The following is a 19,263-nucleotide window of genomic DNA, read 5'->3' as shown; positions in this document are numbered from 1 at the left end:
CGGGGACGGGTGACCCCTTCCCCCCGCCCCCCGCCGCCGTTACATAAGGGGTTACGTCAGGGCGCGTGGCCCCACTTTATCCCGCCGCCCCGCCCGTTCACACGCCGCCGCGCAGCGCCCGGCCCGGAGCCCGGCCCCGCGCCCCAGGTGAGCCCCGCGGGCGAGTCCCTCCCTTCGCCGCGCTCCCCCCCCCCCCCGCCGGTGCCCTGCCATGCTCGGCGAGGAGGGGACACACACACACCGGGGCGGCCGCCGCCGGGCGCCACCATCCCGAGGACCGGCTTGTTAGCACTGGGCCGGCGCGTACCACGGCGGCGGCGGCGGGGGGGGGTGGGAGGTCCGACTGCCGCTGTGAGCCTCCGCCACGCTGAGTCATCCTTGGCGGCGCTGCACCCCGGCTACCGGCTGCGGGTTCGGAAAGCCGGCCCGCCGCCCCCTTCGCCCTCCCGGCCGCTGGGGGGAGGCCGGTTGCCGGTACCGTATCCCCCCCCCCTCCCCCGACGTCGCGGTGGTTCATCCCGCGCCGCCGCGATTGGCCGAGCGCTTAAAGGGGCAGGCAGGGCGCGCTTTTCCGCCCTCCGACGCGGCGGCGCGTGCCCCCTCGCCCGCGCGGCGCTCCCCGGCGCGGCGCTCCCGGGCGAGGGGGGGGGCGGGGGGCGGCGGTGGCAGGCGTGCGGCCCGCGGCGGTGCCATGGAGACGGCGGACGGCGGCCGCCGCGGGACACAAAGGGCGGGACGGCGGCGGCGGCGGCGGGCGGCGCGGCGGGGCCCCATGACGGCGGCGGCGGGGCCCGGCCCGGTTGGCGGCGGCGGCGCCCCACGGTACAGCCTGCTGGCTGAGATAGGCCGCGGGGCCTACGGCGTGGTGTACGAGGCGGTGTCGGGCCGCAGCGGCGCCCGGCTGGCGGTGAAACGGATCCGTTGCGACGCTCCCGAGAACGTGGAGCTGGCGCTGGCCGAGTTCTGGGCCCTGACGAGCCTCCGGCGGCAGCACCCCAACGTGGTGCGCTTCGAGGAGTGTGTTCTGCAGCGGCACGGCCTGGGGCAGCGCATGAGCCACGGCAACAAGCGCAGCCAGCTCTACCTGCGCCTCGTGGAGACCTCCCTCAAAGGTACCGGGACCCCCCGCACCGGCCTGGGCACTGCTCCAGCGCCGCCCTCCCGGGGTGTCCCCTCAGCCTCACCCCCCGGTTACCCCCTGCTGAGCACCCTGGGGCTGCCACCTCCCCGTTGTCACCAGCGCCCCCGCAGCAGGTACCCGCGGGGATAAGCCACGCGGGATCCCCTGGGGTCGTCCCCTTTCCTGCCCCTGGGGTGCCCTTCCCGGCCACTCACACCCCAGGTGCTGCTGCTGGTCCCTGGCTCCAGAGCACGACCCCATTGCCCGCATCCCTCTTTGGCATCGCCTGCTCTCAGCAGCTCCCCCCAGCTCTCACGACACCCCTCCTTCCACCTTGACTCACCACTTTTCCAGTATAACCATCCCTGGGCTCTCCTCTCGCCCCTGCCTGCCCTGGGGTCTCCCTGCACTGCCGGGGTACCTGCCCAGGCGTGCTCCCTGCTGCTCCCATCACCCACCTCCATGTGTCCCCATGGGGCTCCCCCACAGGGTCCCTCTGCTGCCCCAGCACCCTGCTCTGCTGCCAGCCACCCCTGTGGGACCTCTGCCCAGCATCACCTGTCCTGCACCCTGCCCTGTGCTGCATCCCTGGGCTCTGCTGCTGTGTCCCCACTACTCTCTCCTCCTCTGTGTGTGGCTCACAGGGACACCCCTTCCTAAGCCCCCACCCTGTGCCTCAGTAGCCCTGTGCCCTGCCCATGGGGTCCCTCCCTGTACCCTACACCTCTGCAGCCCCCCAGCCCTGTGCCCCTCCTCCTGAGGGACCCCATTGTCATCTTCAGGCTCAGACCCAGCCCTGGGGACTGTCCCTGTGTGCTGCCCTCAGCTCTTCCCTGCACCCCTTGCCAGCACTTAACTCCTCAGTTACATCCCCAGTCCTGGGGCTCCCTCCACTACCCTGAACTGCCCCACAGCCCATGCATGTCCCTTGGTGTGACCGGGCCAGAGACCAGTGAAGGTCCCCAAGGGGACACCTGATGCACAGCATCCCATCTCCTCTGAGGACCCCAAGGCTGCAGCCTGTTACGGTGCCCTGCCTGTTCCCTCAAGCTCTTACAGTTTTGGGACTGTTCTTCAAGCTCTCCTGTCACCATTCCTATGCCAGTGCTGGCTCTGTGGGGACAGCCCTGGAAGCACCAGTGCCTGCAGCCTGGGCTGACGCTCCCTCCTTCCCCTGAGGTCCCTCAGCAGCATTGTGGGACTGTGAGGAGTCACTTTCTTCTGCTACAGCTGATGATTGTGATGGTGACATCTCTGAAATGCTCCCTCCCTCCCCTTGCTCCCTTGGCTGCTTGTCAGACCCAGCTCTGCCAAAGTGCAGTGAAGGTGTGGAAAAATACCAGAGCCCTGTATCCTCAATGCCCCCATGCCCCCCCCCAGCCTGCCAGAGCCAGCTCACCCCAAACCCTCTTTCCCCAAACTTGTGTGCCTGGACTCCCGAACACTCCTTGGGGTGAGCTCGGTCTCCCTGTGCCCACCCCTGCCACCCAGCTGAGTCCCTTAGTGTAGGCAGCCTTTAAACCCTGTAACCGGCACAGACTTCCTGCGAGGCTGCTGAGGTGCATCTTCCAAGCAAACCTCTGGCTCTGGCTGCCCCTGCCTTGCCTGTCCCCTCTGCGCTCTCGGGGGTGACACGTCCAGACCTGCCTGGCCCTACCCCATGCAGACCTGATCCTGCTCTCCCTTCACACTCCACACACAACTGCCCAAGGGAGCCTTCCCAAGAAGGACAGTGTCCTAATTTCTGTGTAGCCTGTGTTCTTCCTTCATGTGCTCCTGCAGGCACAACTCCTCGGGAGAGGAGCCAGCTCTTCCCTTCGTGTGCATGCCTGGCTGTAGTAAGTCAAGCTCTTTCTGGCAGGTACAGGTGTTTCCTGCACTCCTTTCTCATGTTGCACACCCCAAGAAGAGGTGGCATGGCTTGGAGAAAGCTCTTGTGCAGCTATAGGTGACCCCGACTTCCCTGCTGTGGGGAGGGCTTTGCCTGTCTGGGTCCTGCTGCAGTTCTCTGAAGAGGGGAGCAGAGCTGGGTTCTCCATCCCAAGGCTGGAGAGTAGCAGTTTCACTCCCCAAACCAGAGCGTGTTCTCCCCTCTATCTGCCTTCCTCCTGACTGCCCCCCAGGCTGTGTTGTGCTGGCCACAGGCTCCGGCAGAGGCTGTGCTTGTTGCCTTCCCAAGCTTTGGGTCTGATATTGCACCAATAAATATTTTCAAAGCTAAAGTTAGGGCTAGATGAGCCTCCCAGGTCTGCTTGCTCTCCGTCCCTGCCTGCAGCTCATGAGCTGTGTGCGTGGAGCTGCTGTGCTGTCGCTCCAGCTGAGGTAGCCAACTTGTAGCTGTGCTGCCGTGCCATTCTGCACGACCGCAGCTGGGCTATTTACAGGCCAGCACAGATGCTGTGCCAACATGCCGGGGCTCAGGGCGCAGGGGGGATTAGTTGGAGACCTTCTGAATCGGGAGCACAACTGTTGGGATACCAGGCGATGTTGGGTCTCGGCTACAGTGCAGAGCTCAAATCCTCTTCATTTTAATGAGTTGTGGAATAATAAATTTAGGGGCAGAGAGCAAAAAGGAAGCTGAAAGCCTGGCACTGTGCCTGGAGGACAGGCACATACTTGAGCGATGTGCTTGGTGTCCTGATACATGTGCACTTTCGAGGCTTGTGCATGGCCATGTGCCCATAGCAGTGGTAGAGCTGTCTTAATAAGAGAACAGGTATAAGGTGTTGCTTCCTAGCACGTCACCTGTGGGGCCACCAGTGCTCAGACTCGCTTGTGGGCTGCCCTGGCATCACTCACACATGTTACCATCAGCCGGTGGACCCAGGCTTCGTGCCACTGGCTCTCATCTCTCTAGCACAGCCCCTTTGCATGGGGGGAGTCAGAGGTTACACACAATGGTGGGGAGGGGGATATTGGTTCTTCTGTCAGTAAGGGTTTTTTTCCACTCTGTCATGCTAAGCAAATTAGCAAGCTGTTAATGAGCTCCCAGGATGGGTTGTAGGAGGGCTGCTGCAAAGATGGAGAGGTTAGTGTATGTAGTCCGGTCCGGTGTCTGGGCGGGGAGCATGCAGGGATGCTTGCTTTGTGATGGAGAACAGGTCTTGCCTGCTGTCTGCATCACTTTAGCTCTTGGCTGCTTGACTTCAGTTTGCTAACATCTCATCTTTAGGAAGCTGTTTGCCATCTCTATGTTTAAAGCTGTTTGTTTTGAAGGCAGGAAGATGATTTAACGACTAAAACACTTTCAGATTATAGAAAGAAAATGAGGAAATATTACTCTTGGCTTAAGCCTCTCTGAGCAGTGCTCCACCCAAAGTGAAGAGCCTGGTGCTTGCAGCTACCGCTGGGTCGGCAGCATCCTCCCTGTGCTTGCTGAGGTTCAGGGGCCAAGTTTTAAATCGGAGCCTTAGTTATGCTAAAAACAAACCTTGGCTTGTCAGAGACAGCAGGTCCTGGCTGCTGGTGAGCTGATGTTTGAGCCACTTCTCTGCAGGAAGGGGTTGTCAGCAGTGCTGCTGTGTGAATATCCTTGATGCTCCTGGCCATGTATGATGGGCACAGGGATCTGCCATGCTCCCCATCAATGGTGTGGTTCCTGGCTGAGAAGAGCCAAACCCACGTTGGGATGCTGGGGGGAGCAGGAAAGCAAAGCCGTGTGCTCTGCTGCAACGTTGCGGGGGTTTAGCAAACCCGAGGTGGCAGCAGTGGTGTGAGCTGAAGCTGTCCTGGCTGTGCAAAGGGCTCCACTCCCAGGATGAGGAGCTTCTGCTTCAGTTCCCGTGCTGTCATGCTTGTCTTGGCTCATGCCAGAGATGCTTCTTTTCCTGGTCAACGTTTTGGTCTCCAGAGCTGAGCTGTCCTGTGCTGCTCCTAGTTGGTCCTTGGCCTTGCGTGCTGCCCCTCCAGCACTTGGGGGGGGGTGTGTGTCTCATTTGGCTCCTCAAAGCGCACCCAGGTCCCCATATCTCCAGCCTGTTCATGGTCCTTCCCATCCCCCAGAGCTAACCTTTACCTTCTGCTGAGGGCAAGGAGGTGCAGCCAAATCCTTCTGTTGTGCAGACTTTCATTTCCATAGCAGTAGCCATGGATACAGACTGTTTGTGCAAATAACCAATATTCCCACCCATACTGATCACTGACTGTTCCAGGCACGGGTGCTGGGCAGCCCAGGGCTTGGGTGTCTCTGGTAGTCCTTGGCTTTACCTGCTGCTGGAAGTTTGCTTTCCCAGATGCTCTCTAGGGCTTTGCTAAAACAAAACCCAACTTTGTCAGAAGGGTGGAGTTATTTAACTGCTTTCAAAACACTTGGGTCTGTCTGTGTGACTTAACTGTGGCAGAGGCGAGTGGTGTCCTCCAGCTTCTCTCTTATGATGCTTGAGGGTAAAAAAAAAAACAAACAAACAAAACCCAACAAAAACAGCAAAACTGGTTCCTAGAGCAAAACAATGCCCTGGTTGTGTGTGCAGGCTCTGCCTGTCACCTGGGTGCTCTGTGAAGGTGAACTGGGATCTGGCAGCAGGGTTTGCATCCTGGTATCAGCTGACAGGGCCAGATCTGCTGCTGGTGCTCCCCAGAGCATCACAGCATTGTGAGGGGATGCCCTGGGAGCACCGGTGGCAGACCTGGTCCCATTAGCTGATACGGTGCTTTTATATTTCTCGATGGATCTAGCTTATGTGCAGGAGAGTGGTTTGCTCGGGCAGGGGCATAGTGGAGTAAAACCTAGATGAGTTTGGAGCCAAGCTAGACCAGCGATGCTCTAAGCTTGAAGAGCTCAGTGAACATCTGGCGAAGGAAGAAGCTGTTCAGGACATAATACTGAGTAGCGGTACTCGCAAGTGAGGTTACAGTTATATTTGTAAGCGTGGCTGAGATTGCGCTCAGCATTTGCTACCTGAGTCTCCAGTTTCCTCTTTTTAAAGACCTCTTGACACTTAAGGAAAACTGTCTGAAGTGGCAGAGCTTCTCTAGCACAAACACAATGCTTAAATGCATAGATATAGTCTGGAAGAGCCAGCTTGCTTTGACACTGGTGTGACAGCTCTTAGCAAGGCTGTACTGGCACAGCATTGATTTACTTGTGATTTACTCCTCACTTGCAGTTATACTAGTAAAGCATAAGGTACAAGCCAGCCTTTGCCTCTTGCAGCAGAGCTCAGGTGGGAGAGCTGGTGTTCGCATAAACTGATTTATTTTTTTTTTTTCCTGGGGACTTGCTGCTAATTGTGCGTTTAGTCTCTGCTGCTTTGGCTGTCAGAGCCTGGGGAGAACTGCCTGACAGTAGTGCAGGAAAGTAACTCTCTGCTTCCAAGTTCCCTGCAAGCACCTGAGAAGGTGTGCGCTCAGTTTCACTCATGCGCCTGCACTTTGCTGGGAGCAAGTCCCTGAGCTGCCTCCTAGGCAATGGGCTCAGATAAACGTGGTGCTGGTGCGTGGCACTCGATGAGGTCCTAAAGCATGTGAAGCCATGGCAGTACCAGCATCACTACTGGTACCCCGTGGTGCGATAGGTCCCGGCCACATTCCTAAGGCCTTTACTGTTGATGTAAACCAGACCCGTTTCTTGCCTGTGCTGAGTCAGTGTGGACATTTTGTAATGTGCCTGAAAAACCCACTCTTGTTTTTGTCCCTTTTGGTTAGGTGAGAGGATCCTGGGCTATGCAGAGGAGCCTTGCTACCTGTGGTTTGTCATGGAGTTCTGTGAAGGGGGAGACCTCAACCAGTACGTGCTCTCACGAAGACCTGACCCGGCCACAAACAAGAGCTTCATGCTGCAGCTGACCAGTGCCATTGCCTTCCTGCACAAGAACCATATTGTCCACCGGGATCTGAAACCAGACAACATCCTGATCACCGAGAAGTCTGGCACCCCTGTTCTCAAGGTGGCTGACTTCGGGCTCAGTAAGGTCTGCGCTGGCCTGACTGCTCGGGGCAAGGAGGGCGGGCATGAGAACAAAAATGTGAATGTGAACAAGTACTGGCTGTCTTCGGCTTGCGGCTCCGATTTCTACATGGCGCCCGAGGTCTGGGAGGGACACTACACCGCCAAGGCTGACATCTTCGCCCTTGGCATCATCATCTGGGCCATGATTGAGAGGATAACTTTCATTGATGCGGAGACCAAGAAGGAGCTGCTGGGGACCTACATCAAGCAGGGGACCGAGATTGTGCCTGTTGGGGAAGCGCTGCTAGAAAACCCAAAGATGGAGCTGCACATCCCTCAGAAACTCAGGACTTCCATGTCTGAGGGAATCAAGCAGCTCTTGAAAGACATGTTGGCTGCTAACCCGCAGGATCGACCTGATGCCTTTGAGCTTGAAACCAGAATGGACCAGGTTACATGTGCTGCTTAAATTCAGGGCAGGGCACAGCTGTGCTTTGCAGCTGGGTAAGTGATCCACAGTTTTTCTATTATTCTGTCTGCTGTACCAGCCTGATAATGCACTTTGTGACACAAAAGACTCTTTTATGTTCCCAGTTATTTCTATAGTGACTCATCAGAGTGCTGCTTCTGAGGTTTTTTCCACCTATTCTACTGCAAAAATAAAGTAGAGGTGGGAAACAGAATTAGCAGCTGCATGTCCCACTGCTGCCTAAAGGCCCAGCGGGGCTGGCAGGGCTGGGCAGGAGCCCTGCTCCTTGGAGGTCCTGGCCAGTGGCTGAGACACACTGGTGCATGGCAGAGACCTGTGAGCACCTTCTTTGGGTATGTCTCTTTCTCCCCGGGGGCAGGGAAGGAGCTGCCAGTTCAGTCTCCTCTGCTGTGTGGTATAATTTCTGTGGTCAGCGCAGTGAGCACCTTGCTGTCTGGCACAGTCCCCTTCCCCTCAGACTCAGACAGGACACCTTGGGGCTCAGCTGGCTGGGCGAGCAGGCACTGAGTGGAGCGGCACGTCTGTTTCTGTACAGACAAAGCTGTTTGCTTTCACCGACGAGGCACGTGGGGTCTGTCTTGTGGGTCTGTTTCGTGGGTCTGTTTCATTTCCTTGCTAAAGGCAAGACTTCCCTTTGGTGTGAGCTGCAGTTGCCCAAACCCAGTAGGATGCTTTGGTCCCCCGTGTCTGAGTTTGTAGACTTGTAGACCTGTGTCTGCTCAGGAAGGAAGCTTACAGAACAGTTGTGCTGAGGCTGACCTCAGCTCTGTTCAAGCAGAGTCCCTTCCTTCCTCCCCCAGCTTGGTTCCTAAATAGTCCCAAGCTCAGAGGTCTTGCTCCAGGGGCCTGAGTGGTCACACATGGTCTGGAAGGACCCCAGGATGTGGGGCAGCTGGTGATGTCATTAACCAGTGATGCCGAAGGACTGGGAGGTGGTGTCTGCATGGCAAAGCAGTTTGTAAACAGGAGCTGTTACTAGGCATTCTCCTGGCCAAATGCTTCAATGAAACCAAAAAAATACAGATTACAAGGGGCGAGGCTGATGTCTTCCCAGCCCAGGGCCTTTCTCAGGCTCCTGCAGAGCCACCAGGCCCTTGCAGGTCGCAGGAGACATCTGGGAGCCTGCTCGTGTTTGGCGCTGGCATTGCAGCTTGGGCTCCAAGCCCATACCTCACCCCAAACCCCCACAGATCCTGCCGGACCAGAGCAGATCCCAGCTACGGGAGAGCAGAGAGGGACGAAATGGCTGCCCTAGCCAGCAAACACTCAGCCCTCACCCTCGCAGCCCACGGCTGTGTGCCTGGCCCGCTCCCGAGAACGAGCCTCCAGCAGCAGGGTGATGGGAAGGTGGGGATATTTTGGGCAGGTTTTGCTAAAAAAAAAACCAAAACCAAAACAAAAAAACCCAACCAAAAAACAAAAGCAAACAAAACCCAAACACAAAACAACAACCAAACACCCTCATGGCTGCCCACCTGAGCCTTCTCCCTGAGCTCATGTAAAGCAGCGTGCTGCCTGTCCCCTCTGTGCGTTTGTGCCCACCCAGGTGAGCTTTGTGCTGTATGCAGAGCAATAGCAATATAGAAATGGGAAGGCCCGCTGGTAGGTCTAGTTCTGTCACTGCTGGTTTGTCCCATCTGCACACCAGGCCCCCCCCCCCGCAAAATATTTAACACCCTTAAGACTCCAGTGCAAGTAATTGATGCGACTGCTTATGCCTGGGGCTGAGGCTTGGTACTGGTCCCAGTGCAAGTGTGGGCTGGGGATTAGGGTGGGGGAGCGAATCCGCAGAGATGGGAGCCCTGGAGCTGGGTGTGATCCGGTCCTGGGGCGAGCGCAGGGCACCCCACCTTGCGTGCCAGGCTGAGGTGTGGGGCTCCTGGCTGCTGGGAGCGGTGCTGCTGCTCGCCGAGGGTCGGGGTTCGCCTGCTGCCATCTGCCATCGCTCCCTGCCATGATGCTGCTGAGTTACACAACCAGCCCTCGCCCTGCGGGGAGAACTCATCCTGCGCAGATCTGCAGAACAGTACATGCAGGGATAACAAACACCAAGGGGACAGTCCTACCCGGGGGCTGTTTGCTTAAAACCCAGCTGCCTTCTGCAGCCTCCCCGCTACCCACCCGTGGCCGGAGCCAGCCGTGAGTCTGCACCGAGAGCTCTTGTGGGTGACGCAGCTGCGGCGGTGAGGGATGCGCTTGCATAACGCAACCTGGCATCCCTAGCGCGGCTGCTTGGCCCAGATAGGAGCCCGGCGCTGGCCATATGTTCACCGCAAACCCAGAGCTTTGTGCTGTGGGGAGCAGTCCTCTGGCTTGCTTATGGGGCAGCAGGATATTTGGTGTGCCTTCCTATAGGGTTTGTCTAATGTGTTGTGTAGCTTTGTGCATTCCTATCAGCCTACCTCTGGCTCCTAGTAAATGCAAATCTTAAATCAGAAACCTGCTTGAGAAGCTAAAGTAGGATTTAGAGCAGGGCCTGAATTCTGCTCTCAGGTAATTTGACTGAGAAACTCAAGTAACCTCTTACAGCTTAATTGTGGCACTGGCGTGAGCTTATAGGCTGCTGGGTCATGCAGGAAGTTCTTCCCTCGGACAGCTTCAGCCCCTGCTCAGCCTTGTTCCATGTCATAACCTGGAAAACCATAACCCTTCCTGACCCAGGCAGTCAGATTTTTGCTTAGTCTTTGGCATGGCCGCTGACCCCTTAGGATTGTTTTTTCATGTCCCAACAGCTTTGCCTTTAGCTCAGCCTCGGATGCTGCATGCACCTGCCAGTCAGCAGGCTTCATGCTCTGTTACCCTTCCAAAATGCAGTTATGAAATGTCAGTTCTCAGCTGGGAAATTGTTTCTGGCTTGGTGTCTGGGGAGGAGATGAGCCTGCTTATCCCTTGCTCTCCTTGCCCAGGGGCGGTAAAGGCCAGCAGAGGTGGGCAGCATTTCGGTGGGGAGAAGGAAAGTCTTATCTCATTTGAACTTTCTGCTTCCCCACCCTCTGCAGCAAGTTTATCTAAAGCCCCAGATCGCTGCTCCCAAAAGCATGCCTTTTGGGCAAGGAGGACAAAAGCCTTTTTATAGTGCAATTAGGGAGTGGCTGGATTGTGCGAGTACCTGCTGATTCTCTTGATTGCCGTGGATAGCCCGGCACTGTCCCTGCAGGCACACTAAAGGAGTATTTCACCCCTCCACGTCCATACTGGGAGTCTGGGGCTGCCCTCCCCCTCCTCTGTTCCTACAATGGGAACATAGTTTTCTTTGCGTGTCTCTTGTAGCTGCCCTCCAAGTTCCCAGGGCAGGCGAGGGGGCTCCCGTGGACCCTGCTTCGGTGGGATGCTCTGATGCTGTGGGGCTGTGTAGTGTGGTTGAGCAACGCTCAGAGAAGTTGCTGAGGAGCGAGGTACAGCGAGAGCGCGGGCTGTTTGCTCGCTGGAGTGGCACCAGTGGTCTCAGCCACAGAAACAAGGGGAGCAGTGGCAGCGTCACCCACCACTTGCAGTTATGCATTTAAGAGACTTTGTTGTTTTAGTTCATGTAGGATATCCATCTGCAATGGTTGTGATCAGTGTGGAAGGCAGCTTGTTCTGATAGATCGTGTTCTGCGATGGTTTTGCTGTGGATAAAACAGTAGGTCTGGGCTTTGGAGTGGATGCTCAAGGTGAGTGGCAGGAATCTGTGTGTGGCGTGGTGCAGCCTGCACCATCTCGGCTGCCTTCGGCAGGAAGGTATCTGAGGTGAAGGCCAGCCTGACTCACTCCAGCACTCCTCTGTCACTGGTTCCGATCATTCCAGTTTCAGCTGAAAGTAACTGTTTGCATTTGCATTGTTCTCTTTGCGTTTTCAAAATGCAACAGGAGCTGATGCTGAACAAGCTCATCTGCTCTCCCTGCATGACGGTGTCTGCACCCGGCGAGAGCTCTCTGGTGCTGTGCCCAGCCGCTCCTGATAAACTGCTGCCCTACAGAATTTCAGACCTGAAGGACAGGGATGGGGAGCCCATCAGCAGCATCTCTGCGAGCTGTCAGTGATGTCTTGTCTGTTAGTACCACTCAACTCAAATTTTACCATGTGGTAAAAGTGCCTTGACCCCCTGGCCAGGAACAGGGCAGGAAGGCAAGGAAAAGAATAGCAGTTTCATTTCTGAAATAATGTTGGATTTGACCTCAGTCTGTTTTCGGTGTGGTTTGTTAGTCTTGGCATGGACAAAAGCCATGGGACAGTAAAAGCAAGGTCAGATCTTCTTCTTGGCTGTAGCCGCGGGTGCAGCATCGCAGGGCCACACTGCGGAGTGTGCACATCTTTCTGGGCAGTGTTGGGTTCTACCTGGGGAGAAGCAAAGCCCTGAGGGTGAACTGGATCACCTCTGGCCAGATGTGTTATTGTTTGCATTTGCTCGAAGTCATCCCTGCTCTCCCCCCTGTGAATTTAAGGTTGGATTTAAGGAAGCTCCTAAAGGGTGTGCTGCAAATAAATGAGGAGAGCATGAGGAAGGATTTAAAAGACAAAGCAGGCCCTCAGCCCCATTCCCTGGTACCCTGTGTTCCCATGCAGGGGCAGATAACATGATTGACAAGAGAAGGTGCTGGGTTATCTCTCTCTGCCTTGCGCTGAGCCCTCAGCTACCACGCAGACTGCACTGCCATCTCCTATCTCTGCTGTGACCCACGCATTAGTGTCATTTCCTTAGGTGCTGGATGAGGACTCTGGGGACTGCTGGTTCATATCTTCCTGATGCCGAATGAACATTCGAGCTGATTAAAACTATAAGTGGCATCAGTGGAGGGATTAAAAGCCCTTGAACAAACTCCTGAAACAGTGTGCATCAATGGAGTGAGCTCTCCTGTCTCAGTGTGTGAGCTCGGGGCTGCTCAGGCAAGCTCCTTCCCTGAAAATGTTCCTATGCCAGGGAAGCACAAACAGAAATGCTGCCCTACTTACTAATGAAGCTACTTCCAGAAAATTCCTGACCTGATGTCCTGGTGCCTCTTGTAAGCCTGCCTTCTCAAACAGAAGGGTGCTTTTCTGATTGCAGCCTGCAAAGGCAGCATCTCCTGGTGAACCTCTCCTGAAAAGCAACGTGCCCATTGTCCTGGCTTCTGCTCTGAGCAGTAGAGGCAGCCCCTTTAGAAATGTGTTCTTTGGGCATGGATTTCTTTAATGAGATTTCCTAGGGCTGAGAGATTTGAGTAATTTGCTGGGCAGTGGCAGTTTTCCTTCAGCAGGTCTCTCCCACTGCTCTGTTGCTCTTACTCTGCATCTCTGCAGAGCCCCTTGCTTGTTCCTGGTGGGAGAGGTGAACACTCATCCCCTATTTTTTCCATGTAACTTTGCTCAGAGCTCAAGATTGGGGAAAAATTAAACTGCTAAGTCCTGCAAAATTACCACCTGTGCATAGGACTTGGGGTGATGAAGTGAAGCAGGGCCCTCCCCTTGGGTTGAAGGTTTGCACATGTTCCAGAGACTTCCAGCCCTGTCCCTTGCTGCAGGAAGCCCTTGAGGTGCCACTGAGCCGAGCTGGCAGCAATGGGGAGACCCCCAGCTCCCTCTGTCAGCCAGGTGGGTCCCAGCTTTCATCAAACCATCACCACTGCTTCCCAGCACAGCCCCTGGCCTCAGCTCTGCTGGTCCCTCCCTCCTGAAGGCTGTGAATACCTGGATGATGTATTTCCGGTACAGAAGTGACATCTCATGCCATGTGTGCTGTTCTGCTGTTCCTCTGCTGGGTCCAGTGCTGCTGCTGGATGGGATGTCCATAGGGAATTTGCTGGATTGCGAATAAACGGGGTGGAAAATGTTGGTGGCTTACCTGTGGGGTTGAGAATTTCTGCATCCCTGAGCCTCAGAGCGCAGGAGGGTGCTGTGCCAGGGCTGCAGATGAATCACTGCAGGACCCTTGGTGCTATAGGGGCTGTGGGGGATGCTGTGCACAGGGGCTTGGGCCAGAGCAGCGACTGTGCAGCACAGATCTGCCTGTTTTTCCCTAAAATCCTTGGCACTGAGCATCCTCATGAGCTGTTTCAAGCACAGCAGGGCCATGCTGTGAACCCATCCTGCTCTGCTTTCAGTTGCACCAAATGGATTTTAACCACCTCTTGCAGTGCCACTTGAGAAGCCGGAGCTGCTGCTGACGCACAGGGTGAGTGGTGCAGGGTGTCCCCAGTGTCGGCTTGTTCCACCTTTCCCGGTGGAGGACTGGGAGCCAGCGCTTGTGGGTGCATCGTGTGGACCCTCAAGGCTGGGCTCTGCTGTGGTAATGCTCGTCCTGGTTCTGGCCAGGCTATCACTGCAGTGAGCCCCACAGGATGGGGCTGTGTTATGGGCTGTGGGGTGATGCTCAGCCCATCCCATCCCAGCCCAGCCCATGCAGTGGGGCAGCTGGATGTGGGCTGACCTTGGCAGCGTGCTCCGTGCAGGGCTGTCTGAATTGCTCCTGAGGGAGAAATAACTGTAAACAGAGTGTAGACCCATGGTGCCTGGACCGATAACAAAAGCACTACAAAGCAGAGGGATGCTGCAACACCTATCTCAGACTAACTGGGACCAGTGGGAAGGCGCTGGGAGTGGGTGCCTTTTCCACAGTGGTGTCCTCCAGCCCTGCTGCCCAGCAGCCGGATGACTCCAGCACCAATCCAGTTACTATTGCACCCTCCACCTGGTGCTGCTGTTCGTAGGCGCTGCTGTTTGCAGTGACTGTTGGGGCTGTGTAACGAGAAGGCGTGCGCTCTTCTTGAGTTCTCCCAGACCCTCAAATGATGCTCGATTAGGGCTTGGGATGAAAGGAGAGGTGCGGTGAGCACACTGAACTAACGATCCTGCTTGCTTTCCCTACTTGCAGTCTGGGTCAGGTGGCAGCAGGAGCACTGGCAGGACGTTGTCACAGTGTGGTAACTGGGACAAAACCACTGACATACCTGACCTCTCTCTCTCCTTTCTTGTTTTTCTTGCAGGTCTATTTACCAGGGACCCACAATCTCCATTATTTATGTGCAACGAGGGAAGTCAAAGATAAGGGAAGATGATGATATGGAAGATCCCTGGTCTGCAGGATCTCTGGCAATGTGAAATCTTTGGGTGTTATTTGGTTTTGTTGGGAAGGGGTGTTCTGGGGATGCAGGACGGGGCTGTATGAGCCTGTAGAAGAGCACAAGCTGGCAATTGTCATGCTTATGAAACTTTTAAACAAGATCCAGAGAGCAGAGCTTCTATTGCCCAGCCCTCCCTGTATCTCCTGTACTGCCATTTGACTCAGTAGATGTTTCTAGAGGAGACCTGGTTCCATAAGGAGGTGGGGATTGGCAGCCTGGCAGCGAGGTGTGCTGCCAGGCACCAGCTCTTCAGTCCAGCTGGGCACAACTTTGGGTTTAAAGCTGTTGCTTTTGCCTAGGGGAAATGGGAGCACAGTGATTGCTAGGTTTGCACTGGCGGTGCAATGGTTTAGAAAAAGTGAGTCTCTCTCAGACCACGTGTTTGCAAGCAGCTAAATAATTTCATGGCCAGGCAGCTTCTGAATAGGTGGATGCTGCCCAGGCTGTGGGCAGTTGACATTAGAATAGAGTAGCATGAACAAGCTGGAAAGCCATTTGCTAAGGCAGGTCTGCTGCTGCGACAGGCAGACCTTCGTTCTCCCCAACCTGGATTTCACTAGCGACACTTGTTACAGACTTTCCCTACAGAGAGCAACAGGCAGCCCCAAAATACTTTTTTTCAGGTGGACATTGTCTGCATAGAAGAGAAACGGAAAGCAGTCCACTGCTCTGTTCCATGTAATGCCAGACTTCAGTAGCTGGGAACAATGCTTGGGAGAAGAGGAGTTTTGGCCGAAACAGCTCATGGGCTGGATTCTAACCTCCCGTGAAACACTTCCCTGCTAGAGGGCTATGTCCTGGAAGCAAAGCCACTGGTTAGGGTTGGTTGCAGTACAGCTCAGGTAAGGAGATTGGAACCTCAGGCTGAGCAGTTAATACTGGATTTCCTTGTTTATATATAGAGCAACACTAATATTCAGGGGCTGACCCTGTGGTAACGGTTTTTAGACTTTGCTCACTGTAAATGCAAAGCACCACCTCTTCTCCACCCTGCAAGTTCTGCACTGACTAAAACATTTCTCACCAGGCTAAATCACCCGGGAGCAGTTTGAGGAGTGGGCTGCTCTGACCCAGCATCACTCACAGCCTGCCCAGGCGCTCAGCCCTTACTGCAGCTGGAGCTGGCCAGGGCCACAGGCAGGAGAGGGTCCCTCCTACCCCCTCGTCCCCAGCTGTGGGAACTGTTCCTTGCCTGTCCTTGTATCTACTCAGTGTACTTTGCTGACCTCATGGGAATAAGTGGAAATGGAGGAAATTCAGGTGGGCTAAAGCAGGGAATGGAGGGAGGGGTTTCTTTTTTTTCCCTCTTCCTTTGGTTCTAGGACACAAAGTTAAGGCTGTTGCTGCAGGAAGGCCAGGGCCCTCTTACAAGGACGATGCCAGGAGGCTCCAGACCATCTGTCTATGACTTGTGAAGGTTAGGACATCACAAATTCAGCGCCAAGCCCCTGTTCCCACGCTGCTCTTCTGTTTGTTCCTGGGGACGCTTCTGTGGGATGTGGCCGGCCATAGTCAGACTGTGGCTGTACAGGCTCCTTCCAGGGGTCTGAGCAGTTTGCTCAGCAGGCGCTGTCCTTGGCCCTGGCTGCAGAGCACTCGCGGGGGCTCTGGACGGCACCTTGGCTGCTCTCATTCCTCTCTGACTAGCAGCAGGTCCCCACAGCGGCTGTGCCAAGAAGCTGCCGGTGGGTTTCTCCCCCAGCTCCCGGGGGGGGGCGGGGCTTGCAGTGAGACAAGAGCTGAACCCTGTAGTTACAGCATTAGTGCCCTGATCATTGGGCCATCCTTCCTCCACCTGACAGAGCCTTTGCTCCCGACTGTTATAACTGTAATAACCTAACCATGGCTTGAACAGGTGCGGTAAGAGGGCTTTATCTCCCAGCCCTGCTCACGTGGCTTTGTCTGCTGGAAGGGCCCTTCGCCAGGTGTAACATCCCAGTTGAAGGGAGCTTCCTAGCAGGAGGTTTCTGTCACCCATCTCTCTGGGGACAGGGTGAGCCCAGCAGGCAGCTCCTGTTTGGAGAGCAGGCAGGCAGCATCCAGGCAAGCCCTGGGAGCGTCAGCCCTCTTGGTCCACCACCATTTCAGGCCATCTTCAAACCACACGTCTCCACCTCAGCTTTTGCGTTGCAGATGTGTTTTTAAAGCAGCTTGATGTTAGTGAGCTAGACCGTAGTGCCTTATTTAGGATTTAGCAAACACTCCTGAGGACAAGTCCTAGGGCTGCTAGCCTTTGGCCAATACGGATGTTTCCCTGATTAATTTACCCTTTTAAGAGCATTTGTCCCTGACAATTTTGCTGCTCTTTGTGCTCAACTCCTGAGACTATACAGGAACCTGCCTTGTGTTTACAGCTCCCAGCATTCTCTCTTCCCAGTTACTTTGGCCCAGACCAGCACTCCCTCTAGAACAAGGTGGGAACTGGGAACAGCTCAAACCTGCATGTGCTATGGGATGGAGGATGTTTAGGCTTTTTTTTTCCCAGGTGGGTCTGTCAGGCAGCTCCTGGCCAGCTCTTGCAGGCTGAACTTCTCCCTCCGCTGTAGATGTTCTTGACATTAGGATGTGCTGCTGGGAAATGTCAAGCTTAAGAAAGCAGCACTGAGACTGCAGCCTATTGCCCAGCCCAGGGCCATGCTGTCTCCATCTCTTCCTGGCTGCAGTGAGGCTGAGCATCCAGGTGGCGGGAGGGTGCTCTGGTCAGTATGGGGGGAGCCAAGTACCCTCTCTAAACCCTGCCACCCTCCAGGCTTGTGGGGAACACAGCTGGTGCCCGTACCGGGGAAGCGATTGTATGAAACTGTTTACTTCTATGCTGTTTACAAGAGTGATATGGGGTGGGTGGGGGGAACAAGCCAAGCCTCAGGAGGATTGGGAAACATGTTATCTGTACCAGCCTGCAGCAAGGCTGACGCTGCTGGCATCGTGCAGGTGTCACGGGGATCTCCCAGCCAGCTTTGGTCCATGGGGAGGAGAGAGCAGAGATGGCTCTAGCCTTGAGGGGTTAGATTAGCTCCCCCTTGTCCCCTTGCTGCTGTGTTTGAGGTTCAGCAGTGCTAGTGACAGATAAGAGTTACCCCTGTGGTCTTCCTTTACTCCTCAGGACCCAGCTCCTTCACATATCAGAGGCTCCCAGAGCCTTTCTGGAGCAATAAGACTTAAAACAAGCATTACCATCATTGTGGAAATCCTCCATTGTGAGCGTTGTGTGTCTCCTCTGTATGCAGTACTGAGTCTGGATTTAAGCCTGCCAAGCATCGTGGGCCAGCTGCGTCAGGGCACGGACTGGGATATGTTTCCCTGTGCTTTCTGCAGGTCATGAGAGCAGGGAAACACGTTGCTGCTTTCCCTCGTTCCCCCAGGTGTGTGCTGCCCAGGCTTCACACTACAGCTGCCTGAGGTGAGGCAGGCTCCTGCTTCCCTTTTGGCGATGCTGCTGCAGGACGGGCATGCCGGCTCAGCCGTGTGCCACAGGAGCGTGCTGCCGTGCTTTCCCCTGGCTCCTTGCAGCCTCCCATCCCACCAGCCAGGCTGCACAGGTCCCAGGCTCAGCAGAGGGGCAGCATCTGGGAAGCAGAGCCGCTGGCTTCCTCGGCCATGGGATGCGAGCGATGCTCATGCTGCTGGCTCCCTCGACGAGGCAGTGCTGGGAGCTGTCGCTGGTGGTGGGGTGAGCTGTGCTGGCGGTACCTCTGCTGCTCAGTCAGTTACCGGGCTCATCCCAGCATGTGGCCCTTCAGGTCTAAAAGCATTTCCCACTTCAGAGTGGGTGTCGGGGCAGTGGGCGCAGCTGGAAGGAAAGCACAGAGAGATGCTCTCCTCCAGCTGTGACCTGACAAATCCTGCTTCTCTGTTGCTACCCAAGTGCTTTTATCTCTGAGGGTGATATCCAAGCTGCTGGAAGAGTTGGCAGGGGCCACAGGGGAGTGCTTGATGTCCCTGTTCTGGCACCTGCAGCTGCCCAGCCCACCGTGGGCCTTCAGCTCATTCATCCAGCTAAGCACAGCAGCTTTGCAGAGGAGCTGCTGCCCTGCCGTGCTGGGGGGTGCTGAGGCCCCAGTGGTGCTGGGTGAGCCCTGGGACAGGGGCGTACTGGCCCAGTCCTGCTCCAGGCTCCCCCCTCACCCTGCAGCTCCTGTGCTGAGCTAGCAAGAGCAGAAGGCTTAAACCCAGACTCCAAATTAAAGATAATGGTACTAGTAAATGAATCTGTATTTTTCTTTTTTTTTTTTTTTTTTTTTTTGCACAGAAGCTGGTAATCTAGGACCTATGTGTGAACAACTTTATATCTATTTTTTGTACTTGGTTTACTTGGCTTGGTATGAGATGTTCTATTTAAGTTCTTTGAACACTGTGGATACCCTGATGTGTATGAGTGGCAGAGGCTTTGTAAATTAAGAAACGATTGTGTGAATAAAGCTATTTGGTGGGGTTGAAAAGCCACACACAACTTGAAACACAAGCTTTGTGCGTTTGTCTTCATCCGTGCTGCTGGCAGCGGGTTTGCGAGGAAGCAGGGTCCCTGAGCAGAGCTGGGCAGACCAAGGCACTAAAGCAATTCTGGCTCCATCCCGCAGGACAGGTAACCGGCCTGACCCCGGGGGCTTGGGGCACTAAACCAAGGCACGGTGGCCAGTGCCAACCAGAACATGGCTCCCTGGCGTGAGGCACCCGTGGCCATTTATC

The 19,263-nt window shown here is 55.6% G+C and overlaps 1 protein-coding gene across 1 annotated transcript; it reads left to right on the top strand.

Annotated features, from left to right (window-relative positions):
• The first annotated feature begins 358 nt into the window (after positions 1–358).
• Positions 359–19,039, top strand: STK35 (serine/threonine kinase 35). Its single transcript, XM_027813664.2, has 3 exons — positions 359–1,112; positions 6,764–7,511; positions 14,440–19,039. The coding sequence occupies exons 1-2, from the start codon at positions 692–694 to the stop codon at positions 7,474–7,476; spliced, it is 1,134 nt and encodes a 377-aa protein (XP_027669465.2). The 5' UTR covers positions 359–691; the 3' UTR covers positions 7,477–7,511; positions 14,440–19,039.
• Positions 19,040–19,263: the final 224 nt, after the last annotated feature.

This window comes from Falco cherrug, chromosome 10 (assembly GCF_023634085.1).
Source record: "Falco cherrug isolate bFalChe1 chromosome 10, bFalChe1.pri, whole genome shotgun sequence".
Classification (NCBI taxonomy): domain Eukaryota; kingdom Metazoa; phylum Chordata; class Aves; order Falconiformes; family Falconidae; genus Falco; species Falco cherrug.
Note: the sequence above shows the minus strand (reverse complement) of the source record. Positions and strands in the feature narration are given on the sequence as shown.